We start from the raw sequence: 14,225 nt of genomic DNA, 5'->3' as shown, positions 1-14,225 counted from the left end.
ACAAACAATCTATTTAAACGTTTCCCTCTTCTTTTATCACTGAGAGGTGCTTGCTTTTCAAGTAACCCATTTCCATGCATGGTTTGCTGCTACCAGAGCTGAGCAACAGTGTGTTTTGAAATTCTATTCATTTAACTATATCAAACTAGTAAGGATCTATGTAAATGGAACAAATGTTGACAGAATGGATGTATCTTTCAGAAAGTGCAGCAAAATTGTTGGCCACACAGCTCACCAGCAATTCCTCTACATTTTGAATCATCTATACATGCCATATAAACTTTAAACAGGTAGAATTACTATCCGCTTCCTGGAGTTTGATATAACAAAATTAAATAGCAATAATGCAACACAAAGTTAGGTGTGCTGTGGTTGCTGAAACCAGGGAATGTTATACAACTGAATTTTGAAATAAAATAATGCATTAAATGAAGCATAAACCTGCAGTGGAAAGGAATAGATTTCTGGAGTGAAATGCAAAAATGGTTTTAGTGGACAAATGGCACAAATTAAAATTAACAAAGAAATGTATGTTTTTTTCTAGTTTTCTTCCAATGTTTGTAAGGATTAGCACATTTAACTTTCCAGGCCATCTGTTGCCACCCCATATCGTCCTTACACAGTTTTACCCAAATCCCAGTCGTTAACAATTAAATGGCAATAATTCGTTATCCATGCAATCCAATATATGTGTCTTCTCAAAAAGTAAGTCCCATTGAATTCATACTACAAAGTATGAAACAATATATTTCCAGAGGAATCCCATCATCTCACATAGCCATCACATAGGAATGTCAGTCCCTTCCACGCCACCACCAGCATATATTCCTGGAATTAGAGTAGATCTTGACAGATATATTAAAAAGGCAAAATGTTAAATTGATGTTCCTTTAAGTAAACCCAAAATGAACAAGCATCTCCTTTCATATAACTTTCCATCCATCTCAAAAACTTTCAAAAACTCATTCATGTAAGTTCTTTGCATGAAAAACAACACCCGTCTATTCTAGGAGTGGGTGGGTGGGATTCCGCTAAGTTCGCATTTAGAGGCGAACCTTATATGGGAACCGGTATAATGCAATCCTTCAACATTCACACTTTTCTGAATTTTACAATGCAGTTCTCCAGCCGTGTACAAAAAAATGCTTACACTAAGGTAGAGTATGCATAAAATGCATTATATTCTGTTAAATTGATTTGCAGGTATATATGCGCAGCAAAACTGCATACAAACGTTAGAAGAAAGTTGCACTAAACCACCTGACTTTTTTTTAAAAAAATTGCAATCTGAAAAGTAAGAAATTAAGAGAATCTGACATTGACAGTTTTGTCCCACCCTAGTGGGAGAATAAAAAAGGGAGAGAAAAATAAATAAGTCAACTATTAACTTCAATATTTATTTTATCAAGACAGGGTTAATGCCTTTATTTCCAAAACCTTTCCTAGTGCTGTAATTTGGACAAGAGCCATTTAATTTCTAAACCAGAAGGAGAGCTCCTGTTCTTTGGTAATCCAGGAAACTGAGCCAAGGCAGTTCTCCTTTCCAAGTGTCACTATCACTAGGTAATTTTGCCTGTGACTACTTTCAGTCTATTGGAAGCTATGGAAAACAGGACAACACTGCAACAGGTCAAAAGATGGGTAGATTCCAAGTTGAGTTACATAGAAATATTGCAGGAAGAAGTTAAGAAGAGTCAACTAGTAAGTACGAAAAATATTTGCTTAAATTTGTATTTAATTTTTTGCCAAAAGAAAACAATCCTTTCTTGCTGGGAGTTTGAATTGTTCTGGGCTAGCTGGCTGTGTCAGGCACTACAGGCGACAAAAGCAATGCTAAAAAATTTTTTGCATTGAGAGTGACTCTGAAGTTACATCAACATCTCAGTCCAGGACGCCTCCCTGCATCTACCTGGAAGTAAGTCCCACTGGTTTAAGTGGAATTCACTAATAAGGAAATATGCTCAAGGAGACAACACTAACACAACAGGTATCAAATGATTAACTTCGTACGCTATAGTCTCTGCAAACCTACTGGCACTTGTTCCCTTTAAACACCTCGCACTGTTTTTAAATGATGTATTAACTTATGTGCACCGAAAAGAGAATTATATTCTCGACACGCTGGTTTGAAACAATATAGAAACCTTTCGTCTCCTTGCAGATAAAGGACCAAACCATGTTACGGGATGGGGTTTTGTGCAGTTCCTTCGTTTTAGGAGAATGTTTGCTACCAAAAAAAAAAAATCAGAAAAGGTGGAGCATGATGCGAATGTATTTAGGGATACGCCATACAGTTTCTGTTTGTTTATATTGTTTATATAGAAGTGCCAAGACCACAAATCGGAGGATGACAAAGAGGATGCAGCTGCAGCATCTCAGATGACAAACCCCCTAAAGCAAAGCCGTTTCCCATCCAATATTCTTCACTCGATTCCCAAAGCTCTCATCGTCTCATCGAGCCTCGGAGGGCGGCCCATCTCACTGGAAATGGCAGTGGTAAGCGGACCTTGTCAATTAAGTATGAGATGAAACTTAATCTCGCCAGAATTAAAGAGACACAGAAATCTTATCCAGGAGCACTGTTGGGATCAAGGCTGCAGTTGGCTGCTGTTAGAAATAATTTAAAAGGGATATAGTGGGGATTGGCTGTTTGGGATGGTTTTCAAGGCTGCTACTGGCCCCTGAATGCACACAGCGGATTCTACACTAAGGTATTAAGCAATACAGATATGATGTGATATTTAACTTCCTTGTTTCAATTCAACTGGTGGCTCACTGTGTTGTATCCAGGGCTAGAGGAGAAATTCAAGCCCTGAACAACCGTGTCAGAGAGCCAGGAGAACGCTGCCTCTGAAAATGGCTCCATTTGTGAATAGCCATTGATTGATAGACCTCCTGACAGATAACCCTCCACAAATGTATTTTAATTCCTTCTTAAAGCCATCCAAGCTGGTTGCCATTGGTGCATCTTGTGGCAGCAAATCCCATTAATTAATTTTGTTTTGAGTGAAGAAGTACGTTCTTTGATCTGCCCCCAAACTGCTGCCAATTAATTTAGTCGGGTGACCTAGAGTACTTGTTTTATCAGAAGTCATCACTTTCATCACAACTGCTTGGGTGAGCTGTAGTAGAAAACCTGTCCCATGCAATTTTTTTATTAAGAAGCACTAAACATTCCCCTTGATTATGTTTTCCTCAAACCACATTGGGAACCATTTATGCAGCCATCTTTTGTGCAAAGTGGTGGTGGTCATTATTATTCTATTTACTTATTTCTTGCCCTTACCAGTTGCTGGTTACCAAGTGACTTGCATTTAAAAATATAAACACCAATACAGTGGTGCCTCGCTAGATGAATTTAATTCGTTCCACGGGTCTTTTCTTATAACAAAAAATTCGTCTAGTGAATCCCATAGGAATGCATTGAATTTTTTTTGAATTTTTTTTGCCCATAGGAACGCATTAATTGAATTTCAATGCATTCCTATGGGAAACCGCGATTCGCTAGACGAATTTTTCGTAAAACGAATCCATCTAGCGAGGCTAGCTCCACTCGAAAAATCCTTTCGTTAAGCGAAAATTTCGTTAAACATGGCCTTCATTAAGCGAGGCACCACTGTACATTATACCATAAAAGAAAGAAAGAAAGTCATATAAAAAATAATAGTGTGCTTAGAGTTCAAATTATAGTATGTTTATAGTTCATGTCCCTCCATAGTTGTCCTTTCTGTAAACTGAAATGTCCCAAATACATTCACATTAACAATGCTACAACTGTGAATCATGGTACATTGGAGGTTCATGTGCTGCAGTGAGTGAGAGGATTTGTGAAAAGCTTGCAGGACATGCAAGTATATTTGTACTACTTGCCCCTGCACTTGATTCATATTTTTTTCTCCCCACTGATGATGGAGACTGAGGACTTTTTGACCAGGGCCAGATTATCGAGAAAGTTAACAAGACCCTACCTGGAGGCTATGATTCTCATATGGCACCTCTGGCTTTGACAATGAAACTGCCACTGAAAGTAAAAATGGTTTCAGAATATGAGTTTATGTATGTGCTCTGATTTGTAGTACAAATACAATTTCAAGTGATCTGCCAAGAACTGCAATGATTTCCATGTCATCCGTGGAGAAAGGGATGGCATTTAAGAACAGTTGTTTAAGGTACTGCTGGAAGGAAATTTTTTATTTTGAGTGGCCTTAACTGTTCCTCATTCGGAAAGTGCTCCAATTCCCTGATTATTGTGGTAAATGCCTGGTTCATTCAGAGGAAGCCAAGAACATTAGCTTTCTTTTTAATAAAGACTATTTTTTTTGTTGCTGTTTAATTCTTACCATTTCAAGGGACTACGTAGGATGTTATTTGGAAGCACATATCAAGTCTTCAGCTATGAATGGAAAAGAGCATATTTCAGATTCCACGAGCCTTATACTGATTTGGCCTACGCGCTGGAGACAGATAAGGTAATAATACCTGGCAGCCATTTTTATACTGGTAAGTGCTCAGCCTGGATCAGGCCAATCCCAGCCCAGTCATGTGCTCCCTGGATGTTCAAGGGCAAAATCACAGTCTATCTGCTTCAGTTTCCCCTGTCTAAAGTGGCTATTGGCGCCTCCTCCTTTGCAGGATGGTGATAATGTAAGTGGATTGCAAACCCCTTTCCTTATCAAGGGAGTTATACCAGGTATCAAACAGAAGTGAGATAGAGCTGGTTTACACAGCAGCATATGACTTGCCCCCCCCCACTCTCCATATGTACAGAAGCTTCCAATTGCCTACAACAGCTATATGCTCTGAAAAAGTTGCCATAGAGGACCCCAACCCAGCCTTAATACTGCTGCTCTGCTGTATTAAGCCCAGTCCTTGGTCTCTTGTAGGAATTGCAGAAAGGGGGGAGCGATGCCCGACACATTTAAATCACACAGCATACTTGAATTATACCACAACAATCTGTAGCGGCCAGTGTGTGTCGCAAGATGGGGCTGCCCTCCTGACAGCGGCGTTGTTGCTGCTTACCTGGACAGAGCAGTGGTTACATAGTTTGATGACCACTGCTCCTTAGAAGTTGACTGTATACATTTCTGAGTTGAACACTGAGGAAGACCACGTCGAAACAGTGTCATTATCCGGATCACTGTCTATTATTTGCATCGCTAAGCATTCAAATTATATCACTGGATGAATTTTATTTTGATAATATATGGACTGTACTCTTGAATATCGCTTCGCTGCAACTCATAAAGATATACATTAAGATATACATTTATGCCCTTATTTTTCATCGGTCCACGTGTTGCCGCTGTTGTCTTTAGTCTGGAGTTCACAACACAGGGGTTAGTTGATTTAGTGCTTACCTGAACAGGGCTGAGCCAAGGTGCTGGCAAGGTTAGGGCGGCACGGTTGCATGGATAGGACTGCCACAGCTGATCTGGCACTCCCATCGGTACATCACATGGCCCTGACCATGGGTCGGCAAACTAAGACCAGCGGGCCAGATCAGGCCCAATTGCCTTCTAAATCCGACCCTCGGACGGTCTGGGAATTGCCACGTGGATCGCCAGTGCGTGGATCACCAGCGTGTGCATTCTTTCCCTCTCCATTTCTCTCCCTCACACGGTGCCACCACCGCCTCCCTCCCGCCTCCTGGCTTCTCTCCGCCCTGCCTAGAGGAGGAAGGGAGCTGGGCTTTGTTGGTGCCAGCCCCTCTCCAGAGCCCTTTCGCGTGCTGCTCATCACCACTCGTTCCATTTTTTCTTCTTATCCAAAATATAGTCCGGTCCCCCACAAGGTCTGAGGGACAGTGGACCAGCCCCCTGCTGAAAAAGTTTGAGGACCCCTGGTCTCCATCCCATTCAGATAAACAGCAGTGATACAGGCGTCGGGAGGGTCACCCGATCACATGTGCCGGTATTGGCAAGAGTAAATGTATGTCATAATTTACAAAAGCTTGTAAATGCTTTCTTTCAGGGAGGAGCAGTAGCTGTTCAAATGGCTGTTCAAGTGAACATCATTAAATACTTGTTGTTTGTACAAAATAAAGAAGAAAATATGCGCCTGCAAAGGTAAGGATAGACCGGAGAGATATTTGCTTAAGTTGCATGGGTTTTGGGGGTCCACAACATGGGTTCCCAGACCACCTCCCATATGTGGCCCAGTGAATCTAGCTGTAGATTCACAGTACCTCCCAATGCTTGAAAGCCAAGGAGCTGTTTTGTAGTCTTTCAAAGGGAGATACTGTGGAACGCAAGCTGGTGTTGGATTCCAACCCCTGTCAGCCCAAGCCAACATGGTCAATGCTCAGGGATCGTGGCAGCTGTACTCAGCGGTGCAGCTAGGAAATTTTTATACCATGTAAGGGTAAAGAGTAAGGGGTCTCTAGATCAGGCTTCCTCTACCTTGGTCCTCCAGATGTTTTGAGACTACAATTCCCATCATCCCTGACCACTGGTCCTGCTAGCTAGGGATCATGGGAGTTGTAGGCCAAAAACATCTGGAGGGCCGAGGTTGAGGAAGCCTGATCTAGATGGCCACGTGTATTACGTCGGCTGTGAAAATCCTACATAAGAATAAAACAACAATGGTGCCACCCCTCTGTGAGTTGTTGCAGGAGGCTCCACCTATTATTAGCATTAAACTGGAGAGCATGCTTCTCTTCTCAGCGTGCAGATATAAAACAGAAGCTCCAAGAAGGAGACATGGGTTACATGAGAAATCCAAAAGAAGCACTGGAGAATGGAGAAAAGCAGAATTCCTCTGCATTCCCAATAGTGGGGAAGGAGAGCTGAAAATAATGCAAATAGATTTCACACCTGGCAGCCAATGCACCCATTGGGTTTCAGATAGCACATGGGTAGACAAGTCAAAAAAGTCCAGGACCCATGGGTAGACGAGTCAAAAAGCCCTTGTCTTGTAGAAAAGGATAATATACGTTCAAAGTAAAAAAAATAAAATGAGCATCTATAGCAGGCATAGGCAAACTCCGGCTCTCCAGATGTTTGGGACTATAATTCCCAACATTCCTAACTAACAGGACCAGTGGTCAGGGATGATGGGAATTATAGTCCCAAACATCTGGAGGGCTGGAGTTTGCCCATGTAAATGCCTGGCTGCCCCACTGCTGACCTATAAAAAGTAAGGATGCTGCAGTGATGAGTGTCAGCCCTAGTGGGCTCTAGCATAGCCGTGCCCAGGTGTGGATGCCTTGGACTGTTTGCTACTGCATTTGTCACCTGCCACTCTCTGGGTGGTCATTGAGGTCAGGGCCGGCTCTAGATAGAACCCCGGTGGCACAGGGCGCCAGGCCGGTAGGCAGGGCGTCGCGCGACGAAGCTGCGCAGAAACCATGCTGCACCCTGTGAGGGCGGGGGCGCCGGAGCGATCTCCGCCCCTCAGCGCCAGGGCACGCGACCTGCTCGAGACTGCCCTGATTGAGGTGGAATCCTGCACTTCAATGGCCTGGGTTTAGCCCTGAGGTCCAGCCCTAGCTGCACCATTGTCAACAATGTCTTGGGGGTGACTAAGGATTGCTAGTGTCTCTCTTTCACAGTCTCTTTTTCTATCTGTCTTTGCAGTTTATGTGAAATAAGCCAAAAAGAACAAGAAAAGGCTCTTGTAGCAGCCTTGGCTGATATTCTATGGGTAGCAGGAGAAGGTCAGAAAGCTACTGTCTGCCTTGTCACCAGTGATACTTATTTTACTCCCAGTATAGACTACAAAGCTGATCACTTTACTGAAAGAGTAAGTAAGAGAAGCTATCCTTTATAAGACACAAGATTTGCAAGGGGGAAATTGTTGGGCTTGATTCTAAAAACTAAGAAACAGAAAAACCCCAGAAACACGGGGACTGTTGTTGTATGTTGTGGTACAAACAATGGGCACATAAAGATCCACTTTGCAGCCAGAGACTGGCTGAGATTTGCTGTTTACTGGCAAAGAAAAACCAACAGCTTTGAATACGGCTGCCTTGACCCTTATTCTGCCATCCATCCCTGCCCCCTGCTCAATCTCTGGAAGGCACTAGAAGGTCAAAGAGAACTCAGGTGCAGATACACACAGGTACTGCCTGGTTCTAATGCTTCATTATCTCTGTGCAGTAAGGGAGCTGGAGAGCACAGAGCCTAGGCTGAAAGCGAAGCAGTCAGAGTCGTCTTCACAGAGCTCGTGTATATGGAAAAGTCTGTTCAGGAAAAAAATTAAATTTAGGCTAAACAACTGTGCTCGTGTGTAATAGAGATGAATGATGCGATTACTGCACCACCTGACCAGTTTTCCAAAATTTTATTCCTGTGTTGATGGAATTCTTAATGATCATTTTGCAGGTTCAGCTGTTTGACTTTTTTGAGAAGGAAACAGCTCAGCAGTTCCTCTGCGATCACATACACTGTGTAAGTGGGGGGGGGTATGCAGCGTCTTTACAAATGTGTACTTGTGGCTTTTAACAGTACCTACATGTGGAACTGCATGCATGCTTGTTTGCTCGTACATTAGTGCACCACTGTGTTCAATGGGGCTTGTTTTATTTCATGTTTTTATTTCACTTTTAATTTGTATACCATCTTTCTATTTCACAATACCCAAGGCAGTTTACAAGCTGAAGAAACAAAGAATGTCACCATATAACAATCTAATCCCACACAAAAATGTGATAATAAAACATAGCTTTAAAATAAGCAACTTATATAAAATAAAGTAATAGTCAACAATCTATTAGAATAGCATAGAATAATATTAAATATCAGCATATAAAAATTAAACAAAACCACTCTTAACAATTATAATCAAGAATTTCCAAACTGTAATCAATAAAACAGCGGCAAGTCACAGTGCATAAAATAATACAATACAAATCGAGAAGCAGAGACTGAAGGTAGGGGCAAGGCAGGTGGAAGAAGGCCTTGCCTGATGAAGTCTCTCCCCTCACAGTTCTAGATCCAAAGATTCAGAAATTGTTCAGAATCTCATTCTTCAGTACATGTACTCTCAGATGACTATAAATGAGGCTGCAGTCTTAGTTGTCTTATTATGCAATGTTATAAAATGAATCTTTTGTTCTGATCCAGCTTTTGGCTAATAAACTTCGACTGCATTTTGAATTGCCTCGCGCATTTAGCACAATGTTATGTTCCTCAGCTCAAGCATCACAGATAGGTACAGCAGGTGGGACCTGCAACAAAGTGTTGCAGTGTGGAGTGCTGCTGTTTAGGAAGCAAGCCCCTCCCTTCTATTCCCCCTGTTTTCTGTTCTCTTCCCCGCAATTGTCAATCAGTATTCCATGACCATTGAGCATGCTCAGTCCCTTTGGGCTTGGGTAGGTCCCCCCCTCCTTTGCCTGTACATATTTTCTGCACTTCTGAAAATCCTTGGGGGTTCCCCAAACACAGAAACCTAGAAAGCTGCCTTGCCCTGAGTCAGAGCATTGCTCCATCTAGCTCAGTATTGTCTACACCAGGGGTCAGCAAACTTTTTCAGCAGGGGGCTGGTCCACTGTCCCTCAGACCTTGTGGGCCGCCAGACTATTTTTTTGGGGGGGGGGATGAACCAATTCCTATGCCCCACAAATAACCCAGAGATGCATTGTAAATAAAAGAACACATTCTACTCATGTAAAAACATGCTGATTCCCGGACCATCCACGGGCCGGATTTAGAAGGTGATTGGGCTGCATCCGGCCCCCGGGCCTTTGTTTGGGGACCCCTGGTCTACACTGTTTGGCAGCAGCCCTCCAGGGTTCCAAGCAGGAGTCTTTTTACCAGCCCTGCCTGGAGATCCCAGGGACTGAGCCCAGGACCTTCTGCATGCAACACAGGTGCTCTCCCACTGAGCTATAGCCCCTCCCTAGCTGATGTCTTTCTTTTGTGCGTGGGTGGTGCCGTTCTGGCTAAATAACCAACAGCACTCACAGCCTGAACACCAGAAATCAAGGGGAGGCTCTGAAGATGTGTGTCAACATGAACCTGAGCAGTGGTGGACTTTGGTAATATCGTGTTTGAGTGAAGACAAAATCCCCCCCTCCAAAGTTCTTATTTCCATAGTAATTCATTTTGGTACAGTTTTTTATGGATCTTCTCAGTAGCTACCCGCATAAATAGGGTGTTGTTGTTGTTGTTGTTGTTGTTGTTGTTGTTGTTGTTGTTGTTCACCCTCTCGGCTTGGTGCCCTGTGTGAGGAAACTACCTGTACTGCCCTAAATCTGATGTTGACCTGAGTAACATTCATTCTTCTCTTCTAATCAGCTGAACTGTGAAGGAAGTCATGGAGTGATTCTATTTCTGTACAGCTTGCTTTTCTCAAGGACATTTGAAAGGTAACAAAAATGTTCCCCTGCTTTATCAATACCTAGATTTAAATTAAGCAATAAGTCACCGTGTCATCCTTTCTTTCTTCTTATCTTTTTTAAAATTTAAGAATAGTTTATTTGCCACAACATATATTTCAAACATTCTCATAATCTTAAAGGTAAAGGTAAAGGTACCCCTGACCATTAGGTCCCGTCGCAGACGACTCTGGGGTTGCGGTGCTCATCTCGCTCTATAGGCCGAGGGAGCCGGCGTTTGTCTGCAGACAACTTCCGGGTCATGTGGCCAGCTCATGACTAAGCAGCTTCTGGCGAACCAGAGCAGCGCACAGAAATGCCGTTTACCTTCCCGCTGTAGCGGTACCTATTTATCTACTTGCACTTGATGTGCTTTTGAACTGCTAGGTGGGCAGGAGCTGGGACCCCCGAACAATGGGAGCTCACCCCGTCGCAGGGATTCGAACCGCCAACCTTCTGATGGGCAAGCCCTAGGCTCTGTGGTTTAGACCACAGCGCCACCCGCGTCCCTTCTCACAATCTTAAAAACTATAAAATAACACATCATGTGCTACAACCTCATTAAAAGGAAGGGATACATTATATCTGCAACAATTTGAAAGGTTCAAATGTATACTTCAAGTATTCCAAACTATGATACCCACCCCAAACACTACTCCCCCATGCGCCTCACTAACTGTGTGTTCAATAAAATTGGTTTTTCTTTATTGTTTTTCTTTTGGTCTCTTGCTACCTGCAGTTTCCATGTTAGCTCTTCCAACACTGCCAGACCCAAGGGCATAGCAAGGGGGAGGTTCACCCCGGGTGCCACCCTGGAGGGGATGACACTCGGCGCCCCCCACACACACAACTCCCAAGCCGAGCCCCACCGCCCAGTAAAAACCCTTGCTCGGCAGCTGGCTGCTTGCTCACTTCCTCGACACACACTTTGCTTCTTTCCAGAGGCCCAGAGAGGGGCATCAGCGGCCGCCGCTGACACTCCTCCATACCTGCCAATTTGCTGTCAGAGAAATAAGGGACCGGGCCGGAAATAGCAGACCGGAAGTAGCGCTGCCGCCATTTTAGAACTGGGTGGAGCATGCTCAGAAGTGACTTTTGATGCTGATTTGTCCAGTTCCAAAATGGCCACCGCGCCAGAAGTCACACTGCGCCAGAATAAACCGAGGAAAAACAAAAGAAAACCATTTTTTCAGCTAGGAACAGCTGGGAAAACGGGGATTTCCCGGGGAAAACGGGAGACTTGGCAGCTATGCACTCCTCCCTGGACCGCCCCTCGCCTCCACCCCAGCAGGAAAAGCAAAGTGCACGCCTAGCAGGTGAGCGAGCAAGCTGCAGAGTGAGGGGTTTTTTTAAAAAAAAAAAACCCTCGCTCCATGGCTTGCTCGTGGTTTGCCAGCGGCGCTACTCCAGCACCGGGATCCCAGCGTTGGAGCAGCGCTGCCGGCAAACCACTCCGTAGCACGCTTCGCTTCTTCCTGCTGGAGTGGAGGCAAGGGGCGGGCCAGTGGATGTTCAGACGTCCCTGAACAGAGGGTAAGATTGATTGCTTGTGAAATGGGGACCACTTATAAATGCCATCTCCAACTCCTTGAAAGATTTCATCAACAGTGTCTCCAAAAATTTTTACACATCACTTGGGAAGACAGGCAAACTAATGCCAGTATACTGGGAAGACAGGCAAATTAATGCCAGTATACTCTGGGTATAAGAAGCAAAGATCACCAGTGTTGAAGTGATGATTCTTCAACATTAACTTCGTTGGACTGGTCACATTGTTCGGATGCCTGATTATCATCTTCCAAAGCAACTACTCTATTCCGAACTTAAAAATGGAAAGTGTAATGCTGCTCAACAAAAGAGGTTTAAAGACACTCTCAAGGCAAATCTAAAAAAAATGTAGTATAAACACGACAACTGGGAAACACTGGCCTGCAAGCGCTCCAATTAGAGAACAGCCTTTACCAAAGGTGTCATGGACTTTGAAGACACTCGAACTCAGGACGAAAGGGAGAAATGTGCTAAGAGGAAGGAATGTTAGGCAAACTCTCACCATGATCAAGAATGACCAGACCATGACCAGAAACCAATGTCCCTACTGTGGAAGGACATGTGGATCCAGAATTGGCCTCCACAGTCACTTACAGACTCACTGTTAAAACCGTGTTTATGAAAGACAATCTTACTCAGCTACGAGTTATCACAGAAGAAGAAGAGAAGAAGAAGAAGAAGAAGAAGAAGAAGAAGAAGAAGAAGAAGAAGAAGAAGAAGAAGAAGAAGAAGAAGAAGAAGAAGAAGAAGAAGACACAGGGTGGCTGGAAATTACAGAGCAGCCAGCTGAATAAAGCATAGAGTTACTCTTGCAACATTATTGTTGTGTTTGGGTGGGCTGAACATCCTGCAGCCTCTTATCAGCATTAGTAGTTGAAGCTGAAGCTGCTTGGGTATCTGGGGCATGTTTTGACTACTGCCAGCTTTATCTTCAAAGAACACTGAATAACTTCCTTTTGACAGCCAAGGTCAGGGCGGCCTAAACTTTGGACAACTGTAAGCTCCCCCTCTGGATTATTCTGCAGCTACCGTCTTCAGTTCAACTAATTATTAGCTTATTTAGGTAGCAATTGAAGATTTTAAGGAGGTTTTCTCACCGCTGCTGTATCGCAGTCGCCATCTTTGTAGTGTTGCTTTAAAAAATATATTTTGTCGCCAGCGGCAGGGCAGCTGTACCCTTACAATGCTCAGTTTATTAAAGCAGAGCATCAAGTTTTAGAACGAAGTTGGTGTAAGGCCCAAAACTTAAGGAGAAAGCACAGGGTGGTTCAAAGCTGCAAAGCGATCATTTGCACAAAGCCTTATTTCTGGAGGAGATATTAGAAGCTAATAGGATTGGGACACAATGGAGGGGAGACTGGTGGAACTAAGAGATACAAGCTTGTTCATTTTGTGACCAGGCATGTTCATTCTATCGCAGGGGGTTGGTCTAGATGACTCTTTGGGTCCCTTCCAACTCTACAGTTCTACGATTCTACAATTGATATTTCTGTGCGACTCGCAAGCATTGGATCTGTCATTCTTACTGTGCAGTATACCCATGCAAGCTTACATTTGTGGCAGTGGCTTTGGGGGGACCGCATGTAAAAATCATGCTTTCTCAAGAAGATCTGCTTTAATACTACTGGATATGATGTTAACCTCAACTCTTGGAAAAGCAAAGTGTGCCTGTGTGCCTTTGCAGGGTGGAGACTAGCAAACAGACGGGGTAGTGCTCCCCACACCATTTAATCGAAAGTCCAAATTGGCCTTTGGGCCCCGAAAGAGATGTGTGGCCCCTGCTCTAACCACACTGATTGTCAAACCCATCCTGTGCTGTGGGAACACTATGAGAACATCGTCCATTGCTTCCCTGCCCTCCCACAACAGCTGGAATAGCATATTCATATGCGTCCCTGTAACATAGTCATCCTGGGATAGTTCAGTTGGTAGAGCATGAGGCTCTTAATCTCTGGGTCATGGATCCATGCTCCATGTTGGGTGAAAGATTCCTTCATTGCAGGGGGTTGGACTAGATGACCCTTGCAGCCCCTTCCAACTCTACAATTCTATCATTCTATGATCCCTGCTCTTCCATCCCTGAGACTGTAAGGTTGTAACCAAAGTTGTCCGAGTGAGTGGAAAGCTCATGCAGGGTATCTCCCCACACCCCACCTCTCCAGATTGTCAGGGGAACCTACAAAACTTTTGGGCTGGTGTCTTACGGGGCTGCAACGGGAGAGGGGAATCCACCTGAAATTGGAGTCTTGTGTTGTGTTCACAAATTAGCAAAACTCTGGCGAGCAGGTTGACAGTGAAGAGTGACTCACGGCACCGAGCGACAATAGGGAATGCTAACTTTGTCTTTGTGCTTTGGTTG

The 14,225-nt window shown here is 43.9% G+C and overlaps 1 protein-coding gene across 3 annotated transcripts in view; it reads left to right on the top strand.

Moving 5' to 3' along the window:
* MINDY4B (MINDY family member 4B) overlaps positions 1–14,225 on the top strand; it is a 42,679-nt gene that overhangs the window by 12,871 nt on the left and 15,583 nt on the right. For 2 of the 3 annotated variants that reach the window (XM_088669109.1, XM_060274476.2), the window contains exons 4-9: positions 2,323–2,496; positions 4,350–4,469; positions 5,974–6,068; positions 7,578–7,743; positions 8,325–8,390; positions 10,239–10,309. In XM_088669109.1, coding sequence (XP_088525235.1) covers positions 2,323–2,496; positions 4,350–4,469; positions 5,974–6,068; positions 7,578–7,743; positions 8,325–8,390; positions 10,239–10,309 — 692 coding nt within the window. Of the gene's footprint in view, positions 1–1,468; positions 1,702–2,322; positions 2,497–4,349; positions 4,470–5,973; positions 6,069–7,577; positions 7,744–8,324; positions 8,391–10,238; positions 10,310–14,225 lie in introns of those variants that run through there. The other variant, XM_088669110.1, reaches the window with a different exon arrangement.

Source organism: Zootoca vivipara, chromosome 5 (assembly GCF_965207765.1).
Source record: "Zootoca vivipara chromosome 5, rZooViv2.hap1.1, whole genome shotgun sequence".
Classification (NCBI taxonomy): domain Eukaryota; kingdom Metazoa; phylum Chordata; class Lepidosauria; order Squamata; family Lacertidae; genus Zootoca; species Zootoca vivipara.
This window is presented reverse-complemented; position numbering and strand designations above follow the sequence as displayed.